Source organism: Stigmatopora nigra, chromosome 16, assembly GCF_051989575.1.
Source record: "Stigmatopora nigra isolate UIUO_SnigA chromosome 16, RoL_Snig_1.1, whole genome shotgun sequence".
Lineage (NCBI taxonomy): Eukaryota > Metazoa > Chordata > Actinopteri > Syngnathiformes > Syngnathidae > Stigmatopora > Stigmatopora nigra.
This window is the reverse complement of record NC_135523.1, coordinates 5,490,247-5,515,560: the sequence shown is the minus strand read 5'-3', so window position 1 is coordinate 5,515,560 and position 25,314 is coordinate 5,490,247. Positions and strand designations below refer to the sequence as shown.

Genomic DNA, 25,314 nt, shown 5'->3' with positions numbered 1-25,314 from the left:
CAATTTCGAACCCAACAACTTCGTGACAATACATTAGCTTCTCAAAGAACAATAACAGCTGGTATGAATGTAATTTCCCACTTGCTGGAATGTCTTTGTTGTATGCATTAGATGCTGTAAATTCATCAATAAGACATACTCAATCGACGCCCTTTCTTTACTGTCTTATTGGTTCCATTATTTAATACATCAATTGGTTATAAAGCGGATGCTGTCCTGTCAACACATTCATTGAGAACACAAGTGAGCTGAACTGAATTTTGTAGAAACGTGGCTTTAGTATTCCACCCTAGGCATTCTTACATAAACTGTGGCGCTATTTGTTTTCTTCGACATTCACTTTAAAGAACCTGACAGACACATGATATATAGCTTGTTACGATGCTGCGGTTGCCTCCTCCCTCCTTGTCTTTAATCCAGTCTTTCTTGATATTGTTCCAGCCACAACTTAAACTCTTCAATGGATGTGTTTACATTTTATCCTGGCACATGATCACAGAAATTACCCATTATTTAGATGACGAACAACATACAAAAAAAATGTACTGCATAGCGTGCGGGTGTTTTGATCCGTTGATACTCAGGTGTTTCACTTCCACATCCTGAAGGTGCCTTCATGATGAAGCTTATTTCGTGTGACAGGCCTGCATCGATTTTTTTTTGTGATGGCCTATGTGCTTTGTGGGAGGCAGAGAGCAGGGATTCCCTAAAGCAAGTTCAGTAAATCCTCACCAGGCACGGATTCCCAGGCATCGCGTGCAGCAGGGTGGGACTGCTAGACTAAACCACGCCCCTGAACACATACATACACACACACACACTCACTCTCTCTTCTGTAACAGAGTCGAGTGTAATGGTTAGGTGCAATGCTTATCCCAGTGTTATGGGAGGATTAATGGCTTTCCACCATACACTCACCTGCCATCCCCATTATATGCATAGCTGTTGCTTCTTTGGCCGAGTTAGACCTCTTATCGCTACAATGGCACTCATCTGGTTAACCTCAATTTTAATCTGCCTCGGCCCTGGCAAGTGTGTGTATCCCCGGTGGGATCGTGCTAGAACTTGAGAGAAGGTCAAATTATGCTTATTTCATTCACATACGAAGGGAGTGGTTCATGGATTAACCCAAAATTACAGAGAAAATTTATATTTTTAGACTTATTTCCTTTTAATTTCATCCCAGAAACTCAGAAGAATGAGTTTTCTGGTTTTCATTTTTGTAAATAGTGCAGTGTGGGTGGTCAACATAACAAAAGATAAGAGCACTGTTGAAAAAAAATGGTTGGACTGCAGTGCGTGTGGGTGTGAGTCATGGTTTCTGTTTTAACGGAATGCGGCTTTAGATGTGTTAATATCGGTCTGCTGTTTTCACTCAAATAGGCACTGATCTGAAACGGACTATAACTACACAAATGTAACTATAAGTTTAAACCTTTAAAAGATTTGTTTGAATTGTCCAATGCTTTTCTATAGCTATTCCAGTCTGCATCTCTCTTGCAACTTGCTAATGACATTCCGTGACAACATAGTGGCTACTTCCCTCTAAGAACATCCTGCAAATTTTGCAGTGTAGTAAAACGTTGAACGAAAGTTTATAGGTCAAATTAAGTTCAATTTGAAGGGTATGGAGAGTCGTTTTATATTTTTATAGCAGTCTTTTGTATCACATTTTATGAATCTTGGATTATATTCTTTAATATTTAAATATAAGAAAACATTTGAATCTGCAAAAGATAGTTTAATTAAAATAGTGTATCAGTGGCAGATTTATTCATTTTGCCAGTCTTAAAGTACTCAATGATAAGTGAATTATCTTACCACTGTTACTGTTAATAATCAAAAGTCAGAATCTTCACAATTAAAGAAAAACGCAGTTCTTGCCTGCCGTCTCATTTAAATCAGGCCTCCACATGCTCAGTGACATGGAATTGCAGGAGAAAGGCCAGGACTGTTAAAAGTATTGAGACTGATTAAGTGTTTTGAAACGTTTTTAAGCATGCAAATTAAAAGAAAATCAAGGATAATTGCTGTAAATTGAAGGAAACTTTAATGTTTAACACTGGCTTCATAGTCCTTCATCTAGGAAAATATTTTGTGTCGGTTGATGAATACAACTCATGTGCCATTGTGACTTTTGTTGTGCTACAGGTGCCAAATCATCAAGTTTATCTCTCTGTAGCAGAAAAGATGATGTGGGTTGACTTCAATACATCTGGAAGATATGACACATTTGAACTTCTACATAGTAGGTAAGGCAAAAATGAGTAAAGCCAGGACATATCCCTTTAACACTATATTTCTCTATGGTTTACTGCTGGTCAGAACAGTTTTATAGGCCTGACATACTCGATTAATGTGTTAAGTTCACCATGGAAATCTACCAAAAAATGGAAAACATTCATGTGAAAACTGTTTTACATTAGTGTAAAATTTATGAGTAGGATGTGCAAAACTGACACCATCACAGCATGGGGTGTATAACACCTGTGCAACGAGTTTGATACCTTGATATGCTTAAATTAGGCTTTTAGCTCCCACATTTCACATGTGGAGAAAAAAACGTGAAAAGTGGAAAGACATAACATAGCTTTTACCCTAATTTAAAATTCATTAAACGTGACCTGCATTAAATTAAGTACCTAAAGAATATATGTATTTAAATGTGAATGCAAAAGATAATATCAGGGGAAAAAATCAATTTAAAAATAGTGTAACTATGGTTGTGCAAAAACAAAAATATACAGTATTGACATTTTATTGTGTACTAGATACGTTACACACTCGCTTAGAGCACACGGCATCCCCAACTGCTCCATGATTTGCAGACCACAACTGAAGAGTTATGTAATGGTCAAACATGTGGCCGGTATTGCAAACAAACCGTCGCACGCAACGACAGAGAGGTCATTTATTTAGTCATGCCACTGTGCTCTCGCTAGCCCGCATCTCACTCTCGCCTCATCCCAAAGGAGCACTTGTGTGGCTCACTGGGAAAGCGGTCAAACATTATTAGCTCAGCAACATGCCACTGAGTTTTTCCTCGCATAAGTCAAGGCCCTAAATAGATTTAACACTACAGTGGAAGCACGCGATGTCCTCTGTCTTCAGGGCCATTGATGAGCAATGTCAAGCAGAACTACATTGAAAAAAAAAGCAGAGGCAAACCAAACTGATTATGTGCGTAACCCAATTAAACAGTACCAGCAAGGTGGTGATCTGAGACCGTGCAAGGCAGCTCAACTGAAGCAAAGTAGAAAATCAATGGTTGATAAGGACCATGTGATCTCTTCTTTGGAATCTTTGAGGCATAGCATATGGATAATTTTCATGCCTGCTGAACTTCTGGATTTGATTATAAATGGTGCGTAATAATAACCATAAATCAGCATGATGGCAGGGTTAATTATAAATGTCTGAAAATAAGTACTACATGAGCCGGGAGAGATGCCATACTTTGGAGGGATAGATATTTATGGTGATTAAGTTTTTTTTAATTTTTTTTTATATATTCATCTGTCAACTACTGTATGGATGGTAAGTGTGCTAAAACAAGTCAATCCAATAATTATTTACTGCCTTTTCATGGGCAATTATCACGTTTGCCCTGAAGTATCATCAGGTGTTTTGTGGGAAATTACTCACTTTTGTGGCAAATTATACAATTTTACCACAGATTCGTGTTCCACTAAACAGGCCCACATTTTACGAGGCAATAGAAATTCAGAGTTTAGAATTACTTCACTAGTAGTATTTATCATGTGTTTTCATTATTTATTTTTACTTTTAAAGTTACAGTGGTTAACTTATTTTTATAACTGTTTAGGGGACGAAAATATCAAAACATTTAATCTCGTGCATTGGTGATAACATGTTTTTTTTCTTAATCAATATTTAACGTGAGGGCAGCATAGTGGTCTTGTGGTTAGCATCTAATTTATAGTAAAAGCAATTAATAAATGTGAAAAAGGATTAGAATATTCCAAAGTTAATTACATTATGTGAACCTGGTTTATTTTTATTATTACAGGAAAGCTGGTTCCACATAGAGCACATTTAGAGATTCTTGAGATAAATTGGACTGAGTGTTTGATTTGCTTACTCTGCATCATGCCAAACCGTTAATATAAGGTGGAGTGAATACAAGTTCGAGTTGAGTAAATGTAATGACTTATCAAACAAACATTCACTAACTGCCATATGCATCGCTAATGTCACTTCATTAAAATCCCATTCAGTCGCATTCCAACACTTGTGTGAAGAATAAAGGGCTACATGTAGCACCAGCTAGAGAAATGGTTCACATATGGAGGATGGAGGAAGAATTTGCACTCATTGCTGCTAATCTATTGCTTCCAAAAAGATGAGTCGCACACTCAAAGGAGTCCTAATTGGCTGTGATCACGCTCAGTTATGAAGATGTATAGTAAAAGTGACAGCAAGAAAGATGAGAGAAGAATGGCGGAGTGATAATGTGGTGCAGCAATTTTGAATGTACAAATAATAATATGGGCTGGTTACATTCCAGTAGTGCGTTTCAATAGTTTTAATGCTTGGATATGCACAGGGTTTTCATCTGATATTGTAATTCCCCAACAATTATCAATGGTGTAAGGGTTCTTTCGCATTCAGTATGGTCCGTGTAGAAACCTGTTCTGTGGCTGTGTGAGTGAAGATGTTTGTCTCTCTGTCTGCTCTAGTCCACCTTTTTTTCCCAAAGTCAGCTGGAATAGGCTCCAGGACCTTGTGACTCTGATCCAATATTCTCAGTCGAAGTGGCATATACCATCAATAATATTCATAGTATTTGATATTCATCTTTTCATGCTGGATGCCTTATTTTCAGTTTCAGAGATATCAAATTTCATTTTGTTGTGTCTGCAGTGACATGATTGTTAGATTCTATAGCCAATGGAGTGTCCGGCTAGCGTGGGACCATTCGAAAACATGTGGATCTGCCACTTAAAAGGATGAGCAGTGGCCGACTGTCTTGGTAACAAAGATGCCGTTTGTCATGAGACAGATCCGTTGAGCCTTCTCCGCTCTCTCCTTGCTCATCCTGCATCTCGCTCTCAGCCCTTGTCCTAGTATGCCCTCCCTCCCTCCTTCATGCCGCCGTCCTTGTTGAGCGACTCAGGCATGGATACAATGTGCTCCACTGTACTCTTTGAAGGCTAGCATTACTGCTCACACGCAATCGAACCCTGATATGTTGATTCTTTTCCTTTATCTTTAATTTATTTCTGTTTTTACCCTTCTTTAATCCAGCTTTTAGTGTTAACCCCTTTCAAGATAGGGCTGCCCTTGAATCTGTATTTATACACCAAAAAAATGACAAACTCATAGCAATGACACCATCCTTTGATTCATTTCTCTTTTATGTTCTCAAAATTACTTTTGTGGTGGCAGAAGAAGACAAAACGTCACAGAAGAGTTTTAAGGGACATCTACATTTTCATTTGTCTGGCAAGTTTAGTTTGTAAATTAGTAGCTTGCACCTTTCTTTGATTATAAGTCTATAACCACATGTAACCCTATTAATCACAAGAAGTGAAACTTTAATATGAAGGTTCAGCAATAAAAATTCAACTTATGAAACAAAAGTCATTGACTTGCATCTTAAAGAATGGTTCATTTGAATTTACACCAATTCTCAACAGCCCTTTAATTGCCATTTCTATCTAATCATTTATCAAATTAAATCCCCCTATCGAATCCATTGCAGTATTCTAAACTGCATTGCAAAATGGAGCGTGATTAAAAAGAACATGACATAAATTACATACACCATATATGCATAGACACTATGTAGTCTTTAACTCCAATGTTTTATGTGGTCAGCCACCAACAGAGCTCAAGCCGCAGACATTTCTCCTGGATATTCCGAGCGCCAGTGCCACATCAGGAATATAATTCTTGACGTTTTCTTTTTTTTTTCCCCCAGTGATAAAAATATTCTCTTTCTCCATATTTTTTTCCATTTCTGGCTTTATCTATCGTTGCTATACAGGCATGCGATTAGAATGCCCCTGAGAACTGGCCTTTGGTGTTTTTGCCTTGAGATCCATCTACTCAGACAGAGTAGAATTATATGCGTGTGGATGGGTGGCGTGGCTACCTGTAGCGTCATTAGTTTTTGCTGTCGGACATTTAAAGCCAATTAAGCTATTTTGCTTTTCTTTCTCGTGTTTGCTGCCAGCTGACGATTCTAAGGGACAAAAATAAATAAATAGTATTTTAAAATAACGGCATTGAAGTGGTCGAGGCCTCACTCCCTGGAGGCAGCTTTGGCTTTTCCCTCCATCTATTCGTCTTTTCACACTTATTCGCAGGCGCTCTTTCCCCGCTCCTTTCGACAGATCGTTTTCATAACCACTTTTCTGAGGTCACATCCCCTTGTCTGCAGTAGTCACGCAACCCCCTCGCCTGCTCTGTCAGCGTTACACATACGTGCACACCAACCCTTACTCCCACCACAGACGCACAATGCTAGGCTGTGCTTTAACCCTCTGTTGAACACTGAATGTGCAGCTTCCCCCCATACAACCACAAGAGACACTTGAAGGGTCAGCATGTCTATTTTTGGCATTATGCGCTCAAAGCATTCCACACTCACAACCTGTGGCTGCAGGGGCGGGAATGCATGCAGATGGCTTAAAATGAGATTAAATAGACTGCCATTGGATGATGAAGCAAGCTGTCACTTCAGGTAGCAATCTGTTAGAGGTTGTGGTGTTAGAAAGCAAAAGTAAATATACATCACTGCATACTGTAAAGATAATTACACATTTTCAACAAGTGATGAATGTTTTGTCTCTTAGTTGACGTACCAGACAATTTATGAAGGATATATTAAAAGAATAACCAACATAACATATACAGTACAGGTACAACTGACAATTTAATTTCATAATAACATCCTTTGGAAAACATAAATTCAAGTTAACGTGCAGTAATGTTTTAGTTTTCATGTTTTACACAAGTTGGTCTTTATAGTCATGTGGTTCGTTAAGAATGTTAAGATTTGCTTGACTATAACTCATTTGCACGTCAAGATACTAATTTGGATGTTTTGACATGTACTAACTGTGTGATAGAAGTTGATAATCTTGACACTTGTTTTAACTTCGTCATCAAATATGATTTAGATGATGAACAGTGCAGCCATCAAATGACTTTTAAATTGACAACAGGTTCGTCCAAAGTTTTACACGAGAAGGAATTCAAGTAGCTATAGTAAAAGACTTGCCAAGAAGAAAAGGTTAGGCCCTGAAGGTTTCTGGCAGGTGTTTAGTCTCTGCTATCCGTCTACATGCTGACTAAAAACATGAGAATCTATTAGCTTAAGAGACAGGGTCTAATATTTTGTTTATACTGTATGACAGCATACAAAGCCACTCCGAGGTGTTTTCCAGACACAGCCAAGGTGAAATCAAGCTTGCAAACAAACATGACATGACAACACTACGTTCAACCCCCACCGCCTTCCGGTAAAATGCTCTTGTATGTCAACCTGCCAAGTTGTCTTTTGACATAACACATAAAAATGAAAATACAGCTTGGCTGATGGATGATATTTTATTTGTGAGGGCCTAATAAATTAAGCAGTAGGGTCTTTAAATTTTACCTCCCTTGTCTACCGTTTGCCCACATCCCCCACCTATTCCCGTACACTCCTGTTCAACACAGCATTAAAGTCGCTCATGGTATAATCTGATTGCGTGACATGTTGACCCCATTGCAGGGGTCCTCTTTTAGCTGTGCTGTGCCGCTCAATTAGAGGGACGTCTAATGTCATTTCATGTAATGGAATTGCTTCTCTTAACAGATCAGTTGTGGGAATGATAAAAGAGGAGCCAGCATCATACCACATAACATATGAAGGAACTAAAACCACACATGAAATAGCATCATATTGCACAACATACGAAGGAAGTAAAACGGCACACGAGTGCGCAGTAGCAAAAGAGTAACAACAATGAAGATTGAGGTTGTCCAGGCTTCTGGGCAAAAGGATTAGATAGGAGATTAAAACTAAAAAAAAAGAAATAAATGACATGACAATACAAAATACTGCTGACCTGAGCTAAAAATGACAACAAATATGGCCTGAAGGGTCATGTTTTTTTATTTTTCCCAATAGCTTTGAAATGAACTGCACTGCAATTGGTTTTTGAAATGCATTTTCTTGTAGTTATCCTACATAATGGCTAAGCAGGTAGTTCATGTTGAGGCTAGAGCACGTATCCCTTTATTTGTGCCTTTAACCGGAGCAAAAAAAAAAGGTCAATTAACTAGTCTTTTAGTTGTTATGGTTACTACCTGTAGTGCTTTATTTCCTTCACATCAATTTTTCATTTTCCTGAACTAAGAACATTAGAGACATTAATCAAATGAATTGTTCCAATTCCCGAAACTTCAGGAGGTATTTTCATGTTTTACAGATTACTTCCTTGTTCTCAGATAATTATGCTTTTGGCAGAAGTAGTAATAAGATCGTTTGACACACAGTATGTAAACAATGTCGTAATTATAGGTTTTCGTTCGCTATCATAAGTTTGCACAGGGATCGAGTTGTAAGGCTCGTTTTTTTTGTTTTTAAATATATTCATCACTTGATGGCTTTGTTGCCTAAGCCACAAAATAAAAAGACAACAGACTCAAATATGAACAGATGGTAGCGATGATCTGTTGCTCTTTAGAGACGACAGTCTGAACTACAAACAGTGACAAGACAGCATGATAGGAGGATAGCTTCTGTGTACGCATATTTGTCGGTATTCATAAAACCCAGCAATGCATTATCATGGCAGACATGTGAGTAGGTGGGGCAAATTTAACTGGTTTAGAGACATATTGAGGACATTTTCTGTGGGTTTACACAACATTGCGTGAGAAGGGAATGGTATCCGGTGGATCCAATTGCCCACTTTGAGTGCGCAGCGCCTGAATGAATGTGGCCTTTGAATGGCAAGAGGCCAGTAGACAGTCTGCACTTATACTGTATCTGTGAAAAAAAAGCCTGATGCAACTTCAAACTGCTACAATTATATTATCTTCCTCCCCCCTTCATGCCTTTTCCTCTCTCCTTTGCTTTTTCTTGCTCACTCTCCATGAGTCAGGAGGAAGGATTCTCCAGTGAGCTTTTGTTTACACTTATATTACTCATGTGTGTATTGTGGCGTGTCACGGCATTAATTTTAATATTATTTCTTAAAAGGCAACAGGTATCAATTGCTCCTTGTTTTCCAAAAGTTACATTTTTAAACACTATTTTTGCATTGTTATGAGTGATAGATTTCTTCTTCACGCAGATTAGAGCCCACCTATGTCAACAGCTATTCTCAATGGATTCACAATTAGAAAATAACACGCAACATTTAAGCTTCAAATAACAATCAATTAAAGTGTTCTGCTTTTCATTTCTTCGGGGGCTCGAGCAAGGACAGGAATAGGTCAACGCCCTTGCACGCACAATAACAAAATATGCCTGTTATAAGACAAAAGGACCATGTTGTGTTACGTTTTGATTTGTTTTTGTCATGCAGGCTTGGAATAAATGATCCATAAAAATGCTGGAAGCAAAACAAAAAAGAGAAAGTAAATAGAAACAGTTTGCAGCAAGAAAAATTATGTTTGTCTAGAATAGATAGTATTTGTGCGGATTGTATATGTATATAGTTTTGCTGTAGATAACATACGATATGATAAAGCAGAAAATTTATCTATGAGCTTTCGGGAAAAATACAGAAAGACACTCGGCATGAAGCCACAAAACGATAACCCTTCGTTGACTTCTGCTGGTAAATCTGCAATTCTACATAACCGCCTCAAACTGGGTTATCTATTTATCTCGAAGCCCACAGCTGGCAGTTAGATGGACATGTGGATGTAAGTTAGCTTTGATTTGAAGCTATATTTACACCAACATCCAACTCTGATGCAGCCTGTCACATCAACATCTTTTTTTTGGTTCTTGAAGTTTCACAGTCAGGAAACTAGGTTAGACTGTCTTTTATCACTGTTAATTTATCCAACTCCTCTGCACTTTTGACCACTTTATCATCTGACTTTTGGGTACCATTCAGCAAAAAATACATTTGTCAAAATATACTGATATACAGATATATTTTAAATTGATTTTATTTGAAATACCTATTTTACTTTATGTATTAAATGACAAAATATTACACATGATGCACTGGAGTTTTCTACCACCGTTTTCTCCACAATAATTATGAAATGGAATTTATTAGACTCTTGAAATGTGCATGACACATGGGAAAAACCTTTGAATAAGTTCATGTAGCCAAAGAAAGCAGTCGAATCTATTAGGTCAAGAAATGTGCCATTATGAATCAACCATGATTGAGAAATAATAGGAGTGGTGCATGAAAAATAGACACTAGTGTGACCACATCCAGTTCAAAACACAGTATGAAAACAAGGATTTCAACTCGGTGCTCCGACTGGATGCGTGTGTGCGATGCATATTTAAAACATTTGCAATTTGATGATGAAAACAAACCCTGGCACATTAGCATGGAGAATTTCCTCGCTCCGCACGCAAACTTAGAATAAGGGAGGGCTCCACGACGAGTGTATGTGCACTAGTGTAAAGCTGGGGGCGAAAAGCTAGCAGCTGTTTAAATTCAACGTTCTCTACAACATGCCAATTTAAACATGATCCTCATGGAAGGAGAAAGAATTTGACACACTCACCACCTCTTTCTGTCACTTTCTATATTCTTTACAATATTTCAAAAAGAAACTATAAGGTATTTCATGTATTTTTTTAGTTGACTTTATATCTTGAATAACTTTTTGTGGCAGTTCCTAGACCTGGTATGAAACATTTGATCTGGTTGGTCATATATGTTCTGGAGCAGGTCGTTCCATTGTGCCTGTGATAAATCATCATATTTGCACTGATGTCTGGATGGTGCATGAGTTTGATGTCTGTGGCGCCAAGTCTAACAAGGTCACAAACACACGGGAAATTAGAATGACTCATGGCGGCTTCGCAAGTAAACCGCACTCTTCACTTACACTGGATGTAAAAAGTTTTTTAAGATAACACAAATGGGACCAAGATAAAGAATTTTATAACTTTTTCATCATTCGTATCACCTATAACTTGTAAAAGAAATGTCAAACTTTTTTTTTAAATTACATAATCTGGTTGCATGTGTGCACACCCTTAGTTGAGGATGTGCATCTGATTAAATAAAATTCAGCTGTTCCAGTAATCTTTTCCTAACATTTTTTTTAACTCCCTAGCCTAAACCTGACTTATTTTTGCTGGTTTTAAAATTATTTGAGGGTGTATATGTACTAAAAAATATGCATTTTTGCAGCAAATTATTTACAGTACCCATTTACATGTACAGACCGTCAGAAATCACGCTTACGAGCAAATCTCTTAAACACTAAAAAGCATAGAGAATACCAGAAGTATAGGTACTTTAAAAAATCCTTAAATTGAATACAATGGTATTTTTTGTATTAGCAATGAATGACTTTGCAAGGTCATTGTTGGCGCCCTATTAATAGGTTTCCCACAGACATTTTTAAGTGTCTACATCCTCTGAAACCCCAACAAGCATTAAGGCCGTGTCACAGCTTTGTTTACTGTCAAACACTTAAAATATAGCTACCATTCCCTCAGCTAACAAATACAGCCTGAAGGCTTGAAGGACAGAGCGAAAAGCGAGTCACGCAACCAACAACACCGCCCCCAATTCTTTCTCTCTACCTCTTTCTCTCTTCCATCTTGCTTTCTTGCTGCCTCTCGTCAACATACTCACCATCCTAACTGGATACCTGACTGACTGAATGAGACATTTATCCATCGGTACAATATGCGGCTTTAATATGTTCATCTTGCCCATTAAACCATACGGCATTGGATGAGGACAAACCATCTTTCCAGACCCTTTTTTTCACTATGCCCACTGTATGCATTATTTTGTCAGGTGCACTCGTTCAATCATAATTCGGCATAGAGAGGGAGTTCAATGAGAGTGCAGGCTGCTCTGGGTTCTCAGAGCAAGCTGCCAGTCAATAAAAAACGCACAAAACAATTTAAAACTGCCCTTTGCTTTGTATTCTCTCTGTTTTCTTAATCATCTCTCCCTGAGACTGTCCCAACTAACTAAAGGCACCAGGCGGGGAACACCCTGAATTGGTAGCCAGCCAATCGCAGGGAAAAAAGGAGGCGGACAACCACACCCGCTCACACTCATACCTAGGGGCAATTTAGAGCGTTCAACCAGCCCACGTAGCTTGTTTTTGGGATATGAGAGAAAACCGCAATACCTGGAGAAAACCCACGCAATCCCGGCAAGAACATGAAAACTCCACACATTAAGAACCGCCCTAGGATTGATTGTAATACATATGTGTATCTGTATATATGTTATGCTAAATTATTCCTTGTACTCCACCTCTTCCCCAAAATAAACTAGGAAACACACTAAATACAAACAAAAAATTGTCACAACCTGCTTCACTGGTTTACGTTAAATTTGAGGACCTTCTTTTTTAGGCCTTGAAACAATGTTTTAATGTTGCATCTCTTCGTTTTCTCATCAGCTAAAACCTACATGTCCAAAAATCTGTGTTTGAAGACGATACAACATGGGAAAACTGTAACATTAATTAACATTGCATGACAAGAGCAACTGTTTTCACTCAAGCGACTGATGCTGTTTTGTGTTTTTCTAGATCAAATGATGAAGCAAAGGACCTCATCTGGCTGAAGAAGGATACATCAAGCTCTACCGGGTTAGATGCCACCTCTGGTTAGTAATCTTTCCAACAGCATGTAGACATCAATTTGTTTTTTTTTTGTTAGTACAAAAACGGCATATTGTCGGTCACATAGGAGTAGAATACACATTCATCTAAAAATAAGTGACAGGCAACATACAATGCTGACATAAACATACAATACAAGCTGGCAATTTATGCCATGTGAACGCAAACAATTTTTATTGCCAATAAAAGATGTTTGTGTTCCATGTTGGCCCATCGCAAGGCTACACATTTTCGGAAGCAGTTGTATTCATGCCAATTGAAAGCAGTAGCTGTCTTATTTTTTTCTTCTTCTCTCGACAGCCTTGTTTCACATTGTTATTCTTGTATTTAACGGTTTGTCATTGTGAAAACATATCGTGCCAGAGCGGCAGTGTCATAGAGTTCATTCATCAGCCTCTGTGAATAGGCAGTCCATTCGCTCGGTTTAGCCATCAGCAGATCGCATTACTGACACCACTGAGCTTTTTATGCGGGTGGCCATGTTAAATTGGTTGTGCCATAGCTAATAGACCTCAGGTTTTCATTGGGAGAAAAACTAGAGGCCATTTGTCATGACATCAATCAATTTCTTTGTGGTTTGTCTGTACTCCATGCAAACAAAATGAGGGAAGTGCGCGAACAACAACAACAGCAAATCTTCCTCATCAGACACAATTAACTTCATTTATGCTTTCGTGCTTGCGCCATTATTTTACTATCTCTAAATACAATTAGAATACAGCAAGCTTGAATATAATTATAAGGTATTTTCACAGTGGTGGGTCTTGGAGGGTCAAGATGAAAGTCAGTCAGTCAGTTTTCTTGTTTTTTTGTATTTGTATTTAGAACAAATGCAAGTGCTCAAAAGACGTGAAACAAAATGAGCGTTTAAAGGCCTAACGAGTTAACAAATGGGCTTTTAACATGTGGTTTCAGGCTGTTTGTCATTCTGCACACTGGCATAAAGACCAGCCATGTTTGTTGTGTGGTTGCTTGAGTCTAAACTGTCAATGGGAACTTTTAGGCCTAAAATCAAAAAAGGTTTGATGTGGGGAAAAGTTCAAGGACTGTTTCATATATTAAAAATGGCAGCACAAAATGTCTGCCTTTTTGATGATCAATAAAATTACTTCAAGGATTGCCAACCCAATGGCAACTGACCACACAGCCTTTTTCAGTCACATTGCATTTGGGCAATGCTCATACAGTATGGCCCTACGCCAATGCCTGACATTCCTAAACATGTCCATCTGTTTGATTTAAAAATCCAGGGTTGTGCAGGAAAAACTGTTCTAATCTAGTTCTGTGGGTGGTTTCAGCCAAAAGTTATTTTACCACCATGTTGAATTACAAAAGGAATCTAAAAATGTTTTCTAAACTTTTTGATGTGATTTCACACAATGCTGATGCGATCTTTTAGCCTCACTCTTCATTTTTCTTCTCTCAAAACTTGTCGTGATCAGTCAAGGCCTTAGGGTTTATAACCTAAATATCAGTTTGATCAAATAGAAATGACTTTATTACAAACAGTCTTTGTCCAATTAGGTTTGAGCTTTTGCATGCTGGCACGTCAAATGGAAATTCTCAGAGCCTTCATATTCAATATTGGATACATATAGATGATACGGATGATGCTATGTTACTGTTTTTAATAAACAAAAAAAAAATAATAATAATTTGCCTGCAAAAGGCCATCATATCAGAATTTGTTCCACTGGCCTGAGCAATTTTACCCAGATTAGGAAAAAAACTAATCAGAGAATTAATCTTTTCATACACAATTCAAACCCCTAATCCTTTTGCAATTGAAACGTTCCCTAAAGACTACTCATTTCAAAACTTTTCCTACCATGTATCTAACCTACAGTACTTGCAAATACATTTTGGTTCAACAAAACTAACATTAAACTTTCCACAATTCCAAAAAGTTACCAAAACATGTCCTAAAAGCCTACTAGAATCATCTAAAATGTACTTGTCATCAATCAGAGCCATCGTAAATGATAACAACTGTGTACTGACATCTATTTAACATCTTCTTCCACCCGCATCATTACATGGCCTGATATTGAACAAGGGTGGGTAGACTTTTTTTTAATCTTATATTAGTCCAGGAGGATTCAACCATGTGTTCTTCTTATGTTATGCATGAAAGGCAACTGTGCTGTACTCTGCAAAGCGCTATTTTGCTCTCCTCCTCATCCTCAGTGTGCTCTTGCTGCTCAGGAGGAGCAGAGCGGCGCACTAGGCGGTAGCTGTGACAGTAATGACACAGGACAGCCTCCAACAATAGTGTTGGGCCAACAAAGACTTCTGCTCCCTCCGCATGAGTTCTGTTTGTCTATTCACACTCACTCAAACTCAAACACACACTCTCCCCGTCTGTTTGCACACACTGCAAAGGAACACGCCTCCCGTTGCCGCACGGCTGCCACTAGCTGTTACAGTTGGCGTCTAACGGGGGACCCCCTTGGCACTGGTTTGAGTAATTCACTTATGGCCTTTTGTGATCCCACAGGGCTTTGTTGGGCCCCCCCAAGCCAATAGAGTCCAACTTCACTCAAGCGAGTTCAGTGTCTGTGGCACGAGAGGCCAGGCAGGGACAAAGCAAGTGTCATGCCTTTGATTCAAGCAACTAATGAGTTAACTGCGAGGATCCTAAACCCATACGGCGGCGTCTCTATTCACGGTCCTCGACACATACAAGGGATTAGCATGGCTGGCCTGTTGTGCTGGTTAACAACTATTGTGTGGCTGATTATGGGGGGGGGGGGGGGGGGCGCAACACACATGCACAAGGATGGGAGAGTGAGCCGACATACAAACGAAGGCGCAATTTAGCATGAAATCGTTGCGCAGATTAAAACTCAAATGTTTGCAAACAACAAAGGAAATTGTGGAACGTTTTAATCCCAGAAAAGCGTGGAACAAACTTTGACATGAGAACGTGCTGTGAAAACTGTCTTATTGGTCAAATTGGAGGAAATTTGGCATTGATTGTTAACATTATTATCAATATTGAAAAATGCCTCCTTTTCGGGGAGCTTTATCTCATTATGATGTTTGGGTGTGCTAGTATTGTGGTCAGTGAATGTATTTGATAGATTTATTTTGCTCAATCTCCCATAGGTCATTTTACAAGTCTATTGGGAAATTGATGGCCATCATATTTGGTTATATTAGGCTTTTAGTAGTATACATTGGTTAACATTGCGATCTGGCATGGGATGAATTTGCACACTTCACAACCTCTGCTGTGACATAGCGTCTAAATTTGGGTGAGTTTTTACCACTAAAACCTGTTTTGAAAGGCCACCATGCAGGAAAAAGAGATTTTGTGTCAAATCTATACAATACAATCCATCCATACATTAGGAATCCATATAGTAAATACATTTGTGTTCACAACTCGCAGCATGGAATTACAGACGTTGCGTGCAGAGGAAAGAGGAAGGAGAAAAGCCCGAGCGCTGGCATTTAGCCTGATCACGCACTCTTCATGAAGCCTACGAAGAAAGAGTGGTAATTTTTCTTTCAGAGAAGTCAATAGGGAAAAAACATAGGGAAAAGAGCAAAGGGAAAAACAAAATAAGATATACGAAAAGACGTAATGCAGAGGAGTAGATGAAGATGGCGGAAAACAATGAAAATATACAGCGTGATTGAATTGACAGGCTCAATTGCTTGTCCCATTTGACAATGATTGACAGATTGCAAACTATTTTCTGCCTGAATGCCCCTTATCAATATGCCTATAAAAGCCTTGAAATGTCATATGAGAGGCAACAAAATGCCATTGAAACGTTAGATCAAAAGTCTCGTTTGCCCACGTTCGCACAAATGTGAGAACGGGTTATTGCGTGCTGCGAAACAGCACCGCAAGTCGACTTGCTACGAGCTCGTGACATTTGGCATTTCACTGTTAAGGCTAAGGCGTTAATGCACGTCGGGGCATTTCAAAATGCACCCGGCTAGGGTGACTAAAAATTCCACGAAACAGTATGTAGGCATTTCTTTACAGCTCGCTACGTTGACACTTGAGTTAAACTGATTCCTGGTGATTGCAAGCTTGTTTTGCTGTGGGTGACTGGCTCTTGGGTTGGGTCAAGCTATGGGGGCAAATGGAAAGGCCAGAGGTTTTGACCTCCTATAGGTTTGAGTGTTCATTTCAGAAAAGATGTGGACAGATGGAACAAATGAGTCAATGAGCTGTGCAGACAGGTACTCAACATCCACCCTGAAGTCGCGTTACGACAACTTGCACAAGATAATGAGATCCAATACCGGGATAAGACTTTAGTGAAATAACTTTCTACTTTGGAATTATAAAGGTGTATTTACGATAAATGACAGTATATTTACTACTGAATGGTTGGAGTAAACTACATTTAGTCATTAAGCATCCAATTAGGTTGTAACTTTAAGTATTTTTTGGTTTGTTTATTATGTTAGATTTTATTTGAGTTTTGTTTAAAATACATTTGAAAATTGGTTGCTTTTTTTCCTTCAGAATAGTAAAGAAGAATTCACATTGCACATTACAGAATATGTTGTAAATCTAAAATGTAATATAAAATATTTGGGGGATTTATTTTCTACAACTGATTTTTTTCAAAATAAATACACTGATTTTATATTAATACCGTTTTTAAAATGGTTCTGAATATTTACAAATGCGATGATTTATTTTTTCCAACAAAACCAAGCATTTAACCGCTGCTCATAAGAAGACACAAAATATAAAGTCAAATAGAAAAACAGGTGAAATTTCACTCAATGTGGAAAACAAACTCCATCAATAATGCCACCTGATTTCGCTTCCCCACTTCTAAGCAAAAGCCCCTTTTAAAAACCGCTATGGCATTTCAGTTTTTTTGGGTTAGGGTGCAAAACATTCTAAATATCCCTAGAAGATTTAACTCAGATATAGATTCACGTCTATTGAATTCTGTACCAAACAGAATAAAACTTTGTTTTGCATGTTTTCATCTATTTCCTCAATCAGTTACAGAACTGTCTGAGTTCTGTCCAATGACGTCACAAATAGCGTGTGGCGCGTGTCAGGCTGTGGTCACTGTGGCCTTTCTCTTCCTCTTTAACGCACCTCAGACGCTCACGCATTAAGTAACGCGGTACAAAACATAGTAAATTTGCACACAACAAAAACATGCCCATTCATGTCTATATCAGGTGCCTATTTTATTTGTCTCTGTGCTCTTAAACACACTGTCATTACTTCAACTGGCTTGACAGCTTTGACTGACAGTTAGGCCTTTAACTTCTTCCAGACTCACACATTTATTTATATATACATACATCAATGTGAGTGGGATATATTTACACTTGGGGTATTTTTTTGAGTGGTGTCATCACTTAGAATTGATAATTCATAGGAAAGAGCTTCAATCACTAACAATTATGAGCAGCGTTCATATTTTTTGATGTTTTGGATGGGATATTTATTCAAATTGTTGGGAAAATTAGCTTGATAGCTTCTTATGGGTAAAAAATCATAAATATAATCATTTATAATGAATTCATGAATTTATTTCATTTTATGCTTCATCCCTGTTCATTTATTTTCATTACTTTTTAAAATTAAATTACAGTGTTTATTATACTAGGTGATGACATACCTCACCATGTTTATTACAAAGTATGCAGTATTGTTATCATATAACTTCTTGTTATATATAAAAATGGAATATGAAGACTTTTTGTGGATTTTAAAAAACTTCAAAAAGTTCAGGAGGTACCTTTTTCTTGATTCACAATCCAAATTAAACCACATTTTATCCTTTTTACAACAGAGATTATGATAACCACGTCATAATTGTTCTAAACAGAAAAAGTGGTGACAAAGCAAAACAATTCCAGTTTGAATAGAAAAAAATGAAATGCAGAGACAGTCAAACAAACAAGCGCCAGCAGAATTAGATTCAAAAGAAGAAATAAAGACAATTGGAGCAGAAAGACAACAAAGAAGGGATAGCTAATCCTTAGAGTAAATATTTAACAAGCTCAGCAATTACAGCCAAGGCCAGGGCCTAACATTTAAGCGGAGGGAATTACAGTCAGCTGACATACACAGATACACACAGACAGACACACTTAAGCAAACACATTTATTGGGGAAAACTATTTTCAACAAGTAAATACATTGACTAAAATATCTCAGACATAATTGTTTTCTGTGTTTTTTTTATTCAAGCGAATATTATGAAATAGTTTTAGGAATGTAAGATTTATAGCATCGGTATTAGAGGAGAATAATATCTGCTGGTACTGTCAGTTATTGTTATGGGTCAACAACTAGGTTTGATCGACTCCTGCATTTCATTGAGTATATAAACACATTACAGGTTCTTTTACTGCCTTACACACATTTACGTGTATGTACTTCTACTACGTGCCAACGTACAATAAGAAAAATACTGGTATATACCTGCTTCTTGTACAGTTCTAATCTCATAACTGGTAATTCCTCACACTTATTAGCAACTTTAGTGATGAAAAGTGCCACATAATTATAGCAACTACTTTAAAAGATGAAAATTCAACAACATCTTACTACTCACTATACTTTTAACTGCAACTGACAACTTCCCAAAGTCCCCCCAGTGGATATGAAGCAGAGCTACATGAGCATGAAATATTACTTCATTCTCTCTTTATAATTATGAGCAATATACTGACACCAATGAATACCAGGATGACTAACATCTATTTTTCTTTTAAATAAGATGGGACCTGTGTTAAAATACTACATCTTAAAGGTTAATACAGAAACAACTCAACAGGTTCATACCAAACCAAAAGCCTCATTTCTACTCTAATTATTTTCATCAGTGTGGCATCAAACAACAAGTTAGACAGTCAAAAAGTTTGAAGATTGGCTCTTCAAATCGTTAATAAAGTTGTAAATATTAACAGTTGTTTTACTAGCAGGACAAGTGTACCTTGCAGCAATTTCAACAATCTCAACACTTTCTCACACATGTCTAAAGTGCCCTTTTTCTGAGCCTTAGCTTTGCAACTCTGTCAACGCCTCAAATCTTCCTCGTCTTTACCGCCGCGTCAAGGAAAACTACGATTATTAAGCCGGTTCAGCACATTTACTGCAACTTTGCGTAGTTCCTAAGCTAAATTATTTAAACAAGTGAATGTTGGGGTTTGAGAAACTTACACAACGTCTCAAAAGTAAAATAAATAAGAGGTATAGGAAAAATGCAACTCCAAGCATAGATTCCTACTAGATTATCTTCAAAAACTGACAAAAACAACATTATAATGCGGATTCTTCACTGTCTGGTCCAATAAAAAATGGAAAAACAACCTCCTTATTGTTGCTTTATAATAGAGGATGACAATTATGGTGGATATGTAGAATATATGTATACTTATAATAAAATGTATAACATTTAATTACATAGAGCTACCCAATACAAAGGTATTATAGAGATTTGGTTTAAATTCGCATGACACATCAGCACAAATACTTCGTATAAAAATCAATGTCACTCATCTGGTTCACTGCTTTAACACTGAGATGGCAACATCAGGAAAGTAATATTATTAGAAGCATTGCGTCTTCTTTTTACCACGTACTAAGCTAAAAATTGGAATTTGAATTGCTCAATATTTTAACCAACACCTGTGGTTACACTTTCAATAATTGTATTAAATTATTAGCCTCCCTCAATCACATAATAATGGCAATAACGGAATGTAAACTTGGATTCAATGTGTTTTGGATGATGTCATGCTGTAAACATTTCACTACATGTAAAATATTACTGCAATAATTCTTTCTTAATGTCATTTGTGTATGATGATGGTGCTAAAAATTGATTATTTGCTTTCTTAATGGACTTTTTCTGCACAATACGTCGATAAAAGTAGTTTATAAGATGTGTTATGAATACGGTATGTGTACTTGTGATATCTAATACTTGAATACGTTCATTATAAGTACTTATAAATGTCTTCTTCTTCTCTTACCTTGGAAGAAACTCTTGACGCGGAGGTAGGAAACTGCAAGGCGCAAGACAGACAGTTTGTCCAGTTTGGAGATGACATCCGGCGGGAACGGCAGCAGGCTGGCCAGCCGGTCCAGCTCGGCGTTCAACCTGTCCCGGTGCCGCTTGGATGGATTTGTTTTCTCATTGGCGGAAGACGGCTTCCTGGTAAAGTGGGAGACACGAATGGGAGTCGTAAAGGTGTTGTTTTTTCATGGAAAAATCCCAAATTGTCACTGTGATTTTGTCATTTTTTCCCCTCACATATTCATTTGAAATTGACTTGAAATGTGATGGTCACAACATGACATTTTGACTTTTTCTTTTCCCGAAAATAAAGCTTAAGATGTCCGCTGATGGATGGTTTTGCTCTACAAGATGTCATGACCAATAATTGTGAGTACCTGCTTCTTTTATAAGGTCTGTTATGAATTGATGGATAAATGTATTTGAGTTGTTGTTAATGGTTTTGAATAGAAACACATGATCATCCCCACAAATGTCCCTGCCTATGAACTTTTTTTTTCCGTGTAGCTTTTATCGGTGCACCACACAAAGCTGGTTTGTTCTTCCTCCAATGACGGCAACTGTCTTCACAGAAGAAAAAATGGGGGGGGGAAATGATTTAAGCACTACGATATAGCTGTCCTGAATGGCATGAATTATAGATTTGTATTCACTGGGGGGCTTTTTTTCCTGCTTAGTTAAACTCAACAACCCCTTACACATAGTTATTTAAGGAATAAAACTTATAGTTAACTTGATGTCTCAGTTCATTATATGATAAATGATAAATTAACCTTAATTCTTAAATGATTAAGTAAATAATACTGAATTACAGCATTGGACTGCATTTGCTATAGTTTTATAAATATATGGCACTTAAAAGTTTCTTCACTTTGAAAATTAACTGACATAAAACTATCTGGAGGGTTCTGGTTCATTATTTAAATGCAATAACAGCGTAGCAATATGCAAGAGAATGAAAGTACTTTATTTCATTTTTTTAATCATGTTTGATGATCACTTCTAAGAATCATATGTTTTACTCATGATTTATTAATGAAATTGGTAGATAAGATTGGTCTTATGTCTACTCATCAAGTATATTAGTCCAATGCATTTTTGGGTGAAAATGCATCACAAATAAAGGGAATGTTTCATAAATAAGCAGGTATGTCTGGTCTGCAGGTTTCCTCTAATTTGCATTTCTTTTGTTTGTTTAGAAAATAATATAGAGAATGCTTCTTAACTGCTTTTGGACTGGCTTCCTCCGCTTTCTTCCCGCGTACATGCAGTCTCCAGGAGGGATCATGATCTTGCGCTCCGTGGAGGTAACAGGTGCGCTATACAAGGAGACAGACACCCACAAACGAAAACACACATAGAGGACTTTTCCACTTTTCACAATGCTCCTATTTCATTTTAGGACTCAATTAAAGTAGCTCATTTAGACATCAAAAACTGTGAATTACATCTTAGATAACTTCTGGCTCTAAGTGGTGCCATAAGTCAGAAAAATAAAGATAAAACCCATTCAATCACAACTTATTTTTAACAATTTATCATGCAAAAAAAGTACTCACCGGGAATCGCGGTGCTTGTCAGTTAAGTCCAGTCTACTGTTTCAGTGGAGTCACATTCAGCGCAAAAAAAGATAGATGCGTCTCGGGTGGGGGGTGCACCCACTCGAAAGTGGCAAGTGATAAATCCACGGGAGAATCTAAATCAATGGCAGAGCTCCGTGCTGATGTTTTCATCCGCTTTGTTCTGCTGGAGGCAGATGTTGCCTGATGCTTTATACCCAATTGAGGCGCCTTCACTTCCTTGCCTTTCAGGTGGCGGATTCCTCTGAATGACATGTCGAGCTCTTCGCACGCAACTCCGCCTCGTAAACAGAGCGCGCGCGCACACATAGACGCACACACTGAGCGCGCACACACTCAGACGCTCAAACGTTCGAGCGCATACGCGCACGCTCGAGGTTTGTGGTGCTTTCAGGTTTCGTCCGTCAATTGGACATATCAGTTGTTTTAAACGCATGGCGATTTTCTTACATCATTGAAATATCTATTAACTCTGAAGAGTTCAATTTTACAAAATAATTGCAATTTAGACATATTTGACAGTTTTTGTAAAAGTAAATACTTATATTCTCTCGTTCATTTAGATTCAGTAAACTTATTAAGTCAGTTAAGCTTGATATATTGTTTTGTACATTTCTGGTGCTTTAACGTGACTATAAATGTAGCGAATTATGGAATACATTTTTCTGTACAACTCCGGTGCTATGACTTGACCATAAATGAAGCGAAATATACCATGAAAACCTTGTAATTTCTAGCTAGTTTACGTTTTAACATGAGACACGTGAAGCGGGCATCAGTCCAAACGGACTCCGTGCATTCGGGAAGGAGCGTAAGGGGCGGGGTCACACGCTAAGGGATAAAGATGCGTATATACTAGTAGTATTCATATTGGGACTGTCTGCGGCCGGCTCATATGAAACGTGACCCCCACAAACCTTTTTTTTTAATTATTATTTGACACTTTAACCTTTGGGCCTGTTACCCTTTGGCTCATCTTTCTATCCTTCCATACAGTTTCTCATTCATATTGTTGTCATTATATAAAATATTAATTCATACTTAGTAGTCTCCAATACACCCAGACAAGGATAAGCAGTGTGGAAAATGAATGAATGAACTCATACCCATCCTTTCAAATCAATCATCACTGGATGAATTAATTCCTTATTATATTGACCCTAATAATGTGCTTCTGCTTCAATTGCACTGACATTTTTTTGTTTTTGCTTTAAAAGTTTGTTTTCCCTATAAATAACGGTTTGATAAGCGAACATTTTGATGTTTGCGTTTCAACAATAAAGCATGCTGATGAAACCTGCATCGTCCTTCCAAAATGATCACAAACCAAATCAAGCAAACATGAAAATGTTTCAAGTGTACTATACTGCCTTCTGCTGTCATGATCTATATTGCAAGTTTGCATACAGTAATATACTAAAAATACACACCACTTATTTACAGAACATACCTTTAAAATCCAACAACTACAATCAAAATAAAATTAATTCCACCCACGGAAAAGGAAAAAAATTGCATTTTTTAATGGACTTTTTTTCATACAATCCCATTCAAACACCAAGATGTCCGAAACCTCATTTAATTTGACCTATTTCCGATTATTTATCTAAAAACTCAATCATACCTCATGTATATGTTCAAGGCAAAACATTCGTTTTCCTTGATATCTTTTGGTAATTTGATATCATTATGTGGGGAGTGATTTTTTTTCATTTTGTTCTGTTTTTTTTTTTTTTGCAGGCAATTACTATTCTCTGGATTGGTGAGTTAGCTGTCGTCAGAAAACAAATATCAAACATTTGCGGTACAGTTGACTACATAATAAATGCTGACACTGACTCTGGCGCCAGGCCGGCAGGGAAACTTCATTTAACTCAGCAGGGACCGCAAGCATGCTCTCATGCTGCCCCACGTCCACGTTTCATCTTAGACGGCCTTGAAAGAAACATGAGAGATCCCATCAGACGAGTTGGCGTCCTCGATGGAGGTATTGCAGTGTAAACCTAGCTCAACACTGTCATAGCTTCTATTAAAGCTAGATGGATGGTTTGGTTGCCTAATAAATCCACTGGCATCATCATCCAAGATGCCATCTAGATTAAGCCCAGACTTTAAAGCCCCGCCGACATCGCTTGCGTCTGTCCACCCTCGCACGCGACCGCGTGTGAGCGTTGGAGTGACAATGGAACCGTTGAAAGCCACATGCCAGTTGCAATAGTGTGACTTTCATTGATCAAGGCATCACTGTGGGACTTCAAGGGAGGCGTAGAGAGGTGACATGACATGTCGGATTCTAATGGACGTGAATCATTGATGAGACGGTCACTTGCAGATGACACCGAACATCCACCCGTTTCCTTTCTGTCACAATTATTTAGGGCAGGATCGTTCATGACATTAATGATTGCTCAAGGACATGCATGCCGGTTGACGTTTGACAGCAATAAAATAGCTTAAATGTCTTAATATCACTCTGAAATGTGATCGGTTATCCTAATGTGCACTGAAATGAAGTCATATAATGTTTCAGGTGCCCCAGAGATTCAATAATAAGATGTAAAAGAGGAAATACAAGTCCAAAACATCCCTGGTGGCAATGTGACGACTACAAGACGGGATGTTGACACCGGAATGGTAATGTGAAATGAGCCAACAACTGCTTATGCTAACAATATGCAGGCCTCAGAGAAAATGTGCTCATTGGGTGTTAAACACAGCTGCTGATAAGCAACTTTTGTGGATGTGTACAAGTGTCGACAGCGTGGAGGGAAACCAGTCACAAGCCATCCGGCGTAGACAGGATAGTGTCAACTGTGAGGTCACCAAGGCAAACACGCACACACGTTTGAACAAGGTAACACTTAAACACAACTATGAAGAGAAAAAAAACA

The 25,314-nt window shown here is 37.9% G+C and overlaps 1 protein-coding gene across 1 annotated transcript in view; it reads right to left on the bottom strand.

The window, feature by feature from the left end:
- Positions 1-22,774, bottom strand: part of ahrra (aryl-hydrocarbon receptor repressor a) — a 44,828-nt gene extending 22,054 nt beyond the window's left edge. Inside the window, exons 1-3 of the mRNA XM_077735918.1 lie at positions 22,403-22,774; positions 22,070-22,162; positions 20,800-20,981 (exon numbers count right to left, since the gene is read on the bottom strand). Of these exons, the coding sequence (XP_077592044.1) occupies positions 20,800-20,981; positions 22,070-22,131 (244 nt within the window). The 5' untranslated portion in view covers positions 22,132-22,162; positions 22,403-22,774. The remainder of the gene's footprint in view (positions 1-20,799; positions 20,982-22,069; positions 22,163-22,402) is intronic.
- Positions 22,775-25,314: the final 2,540 nt, after the last annotated feature.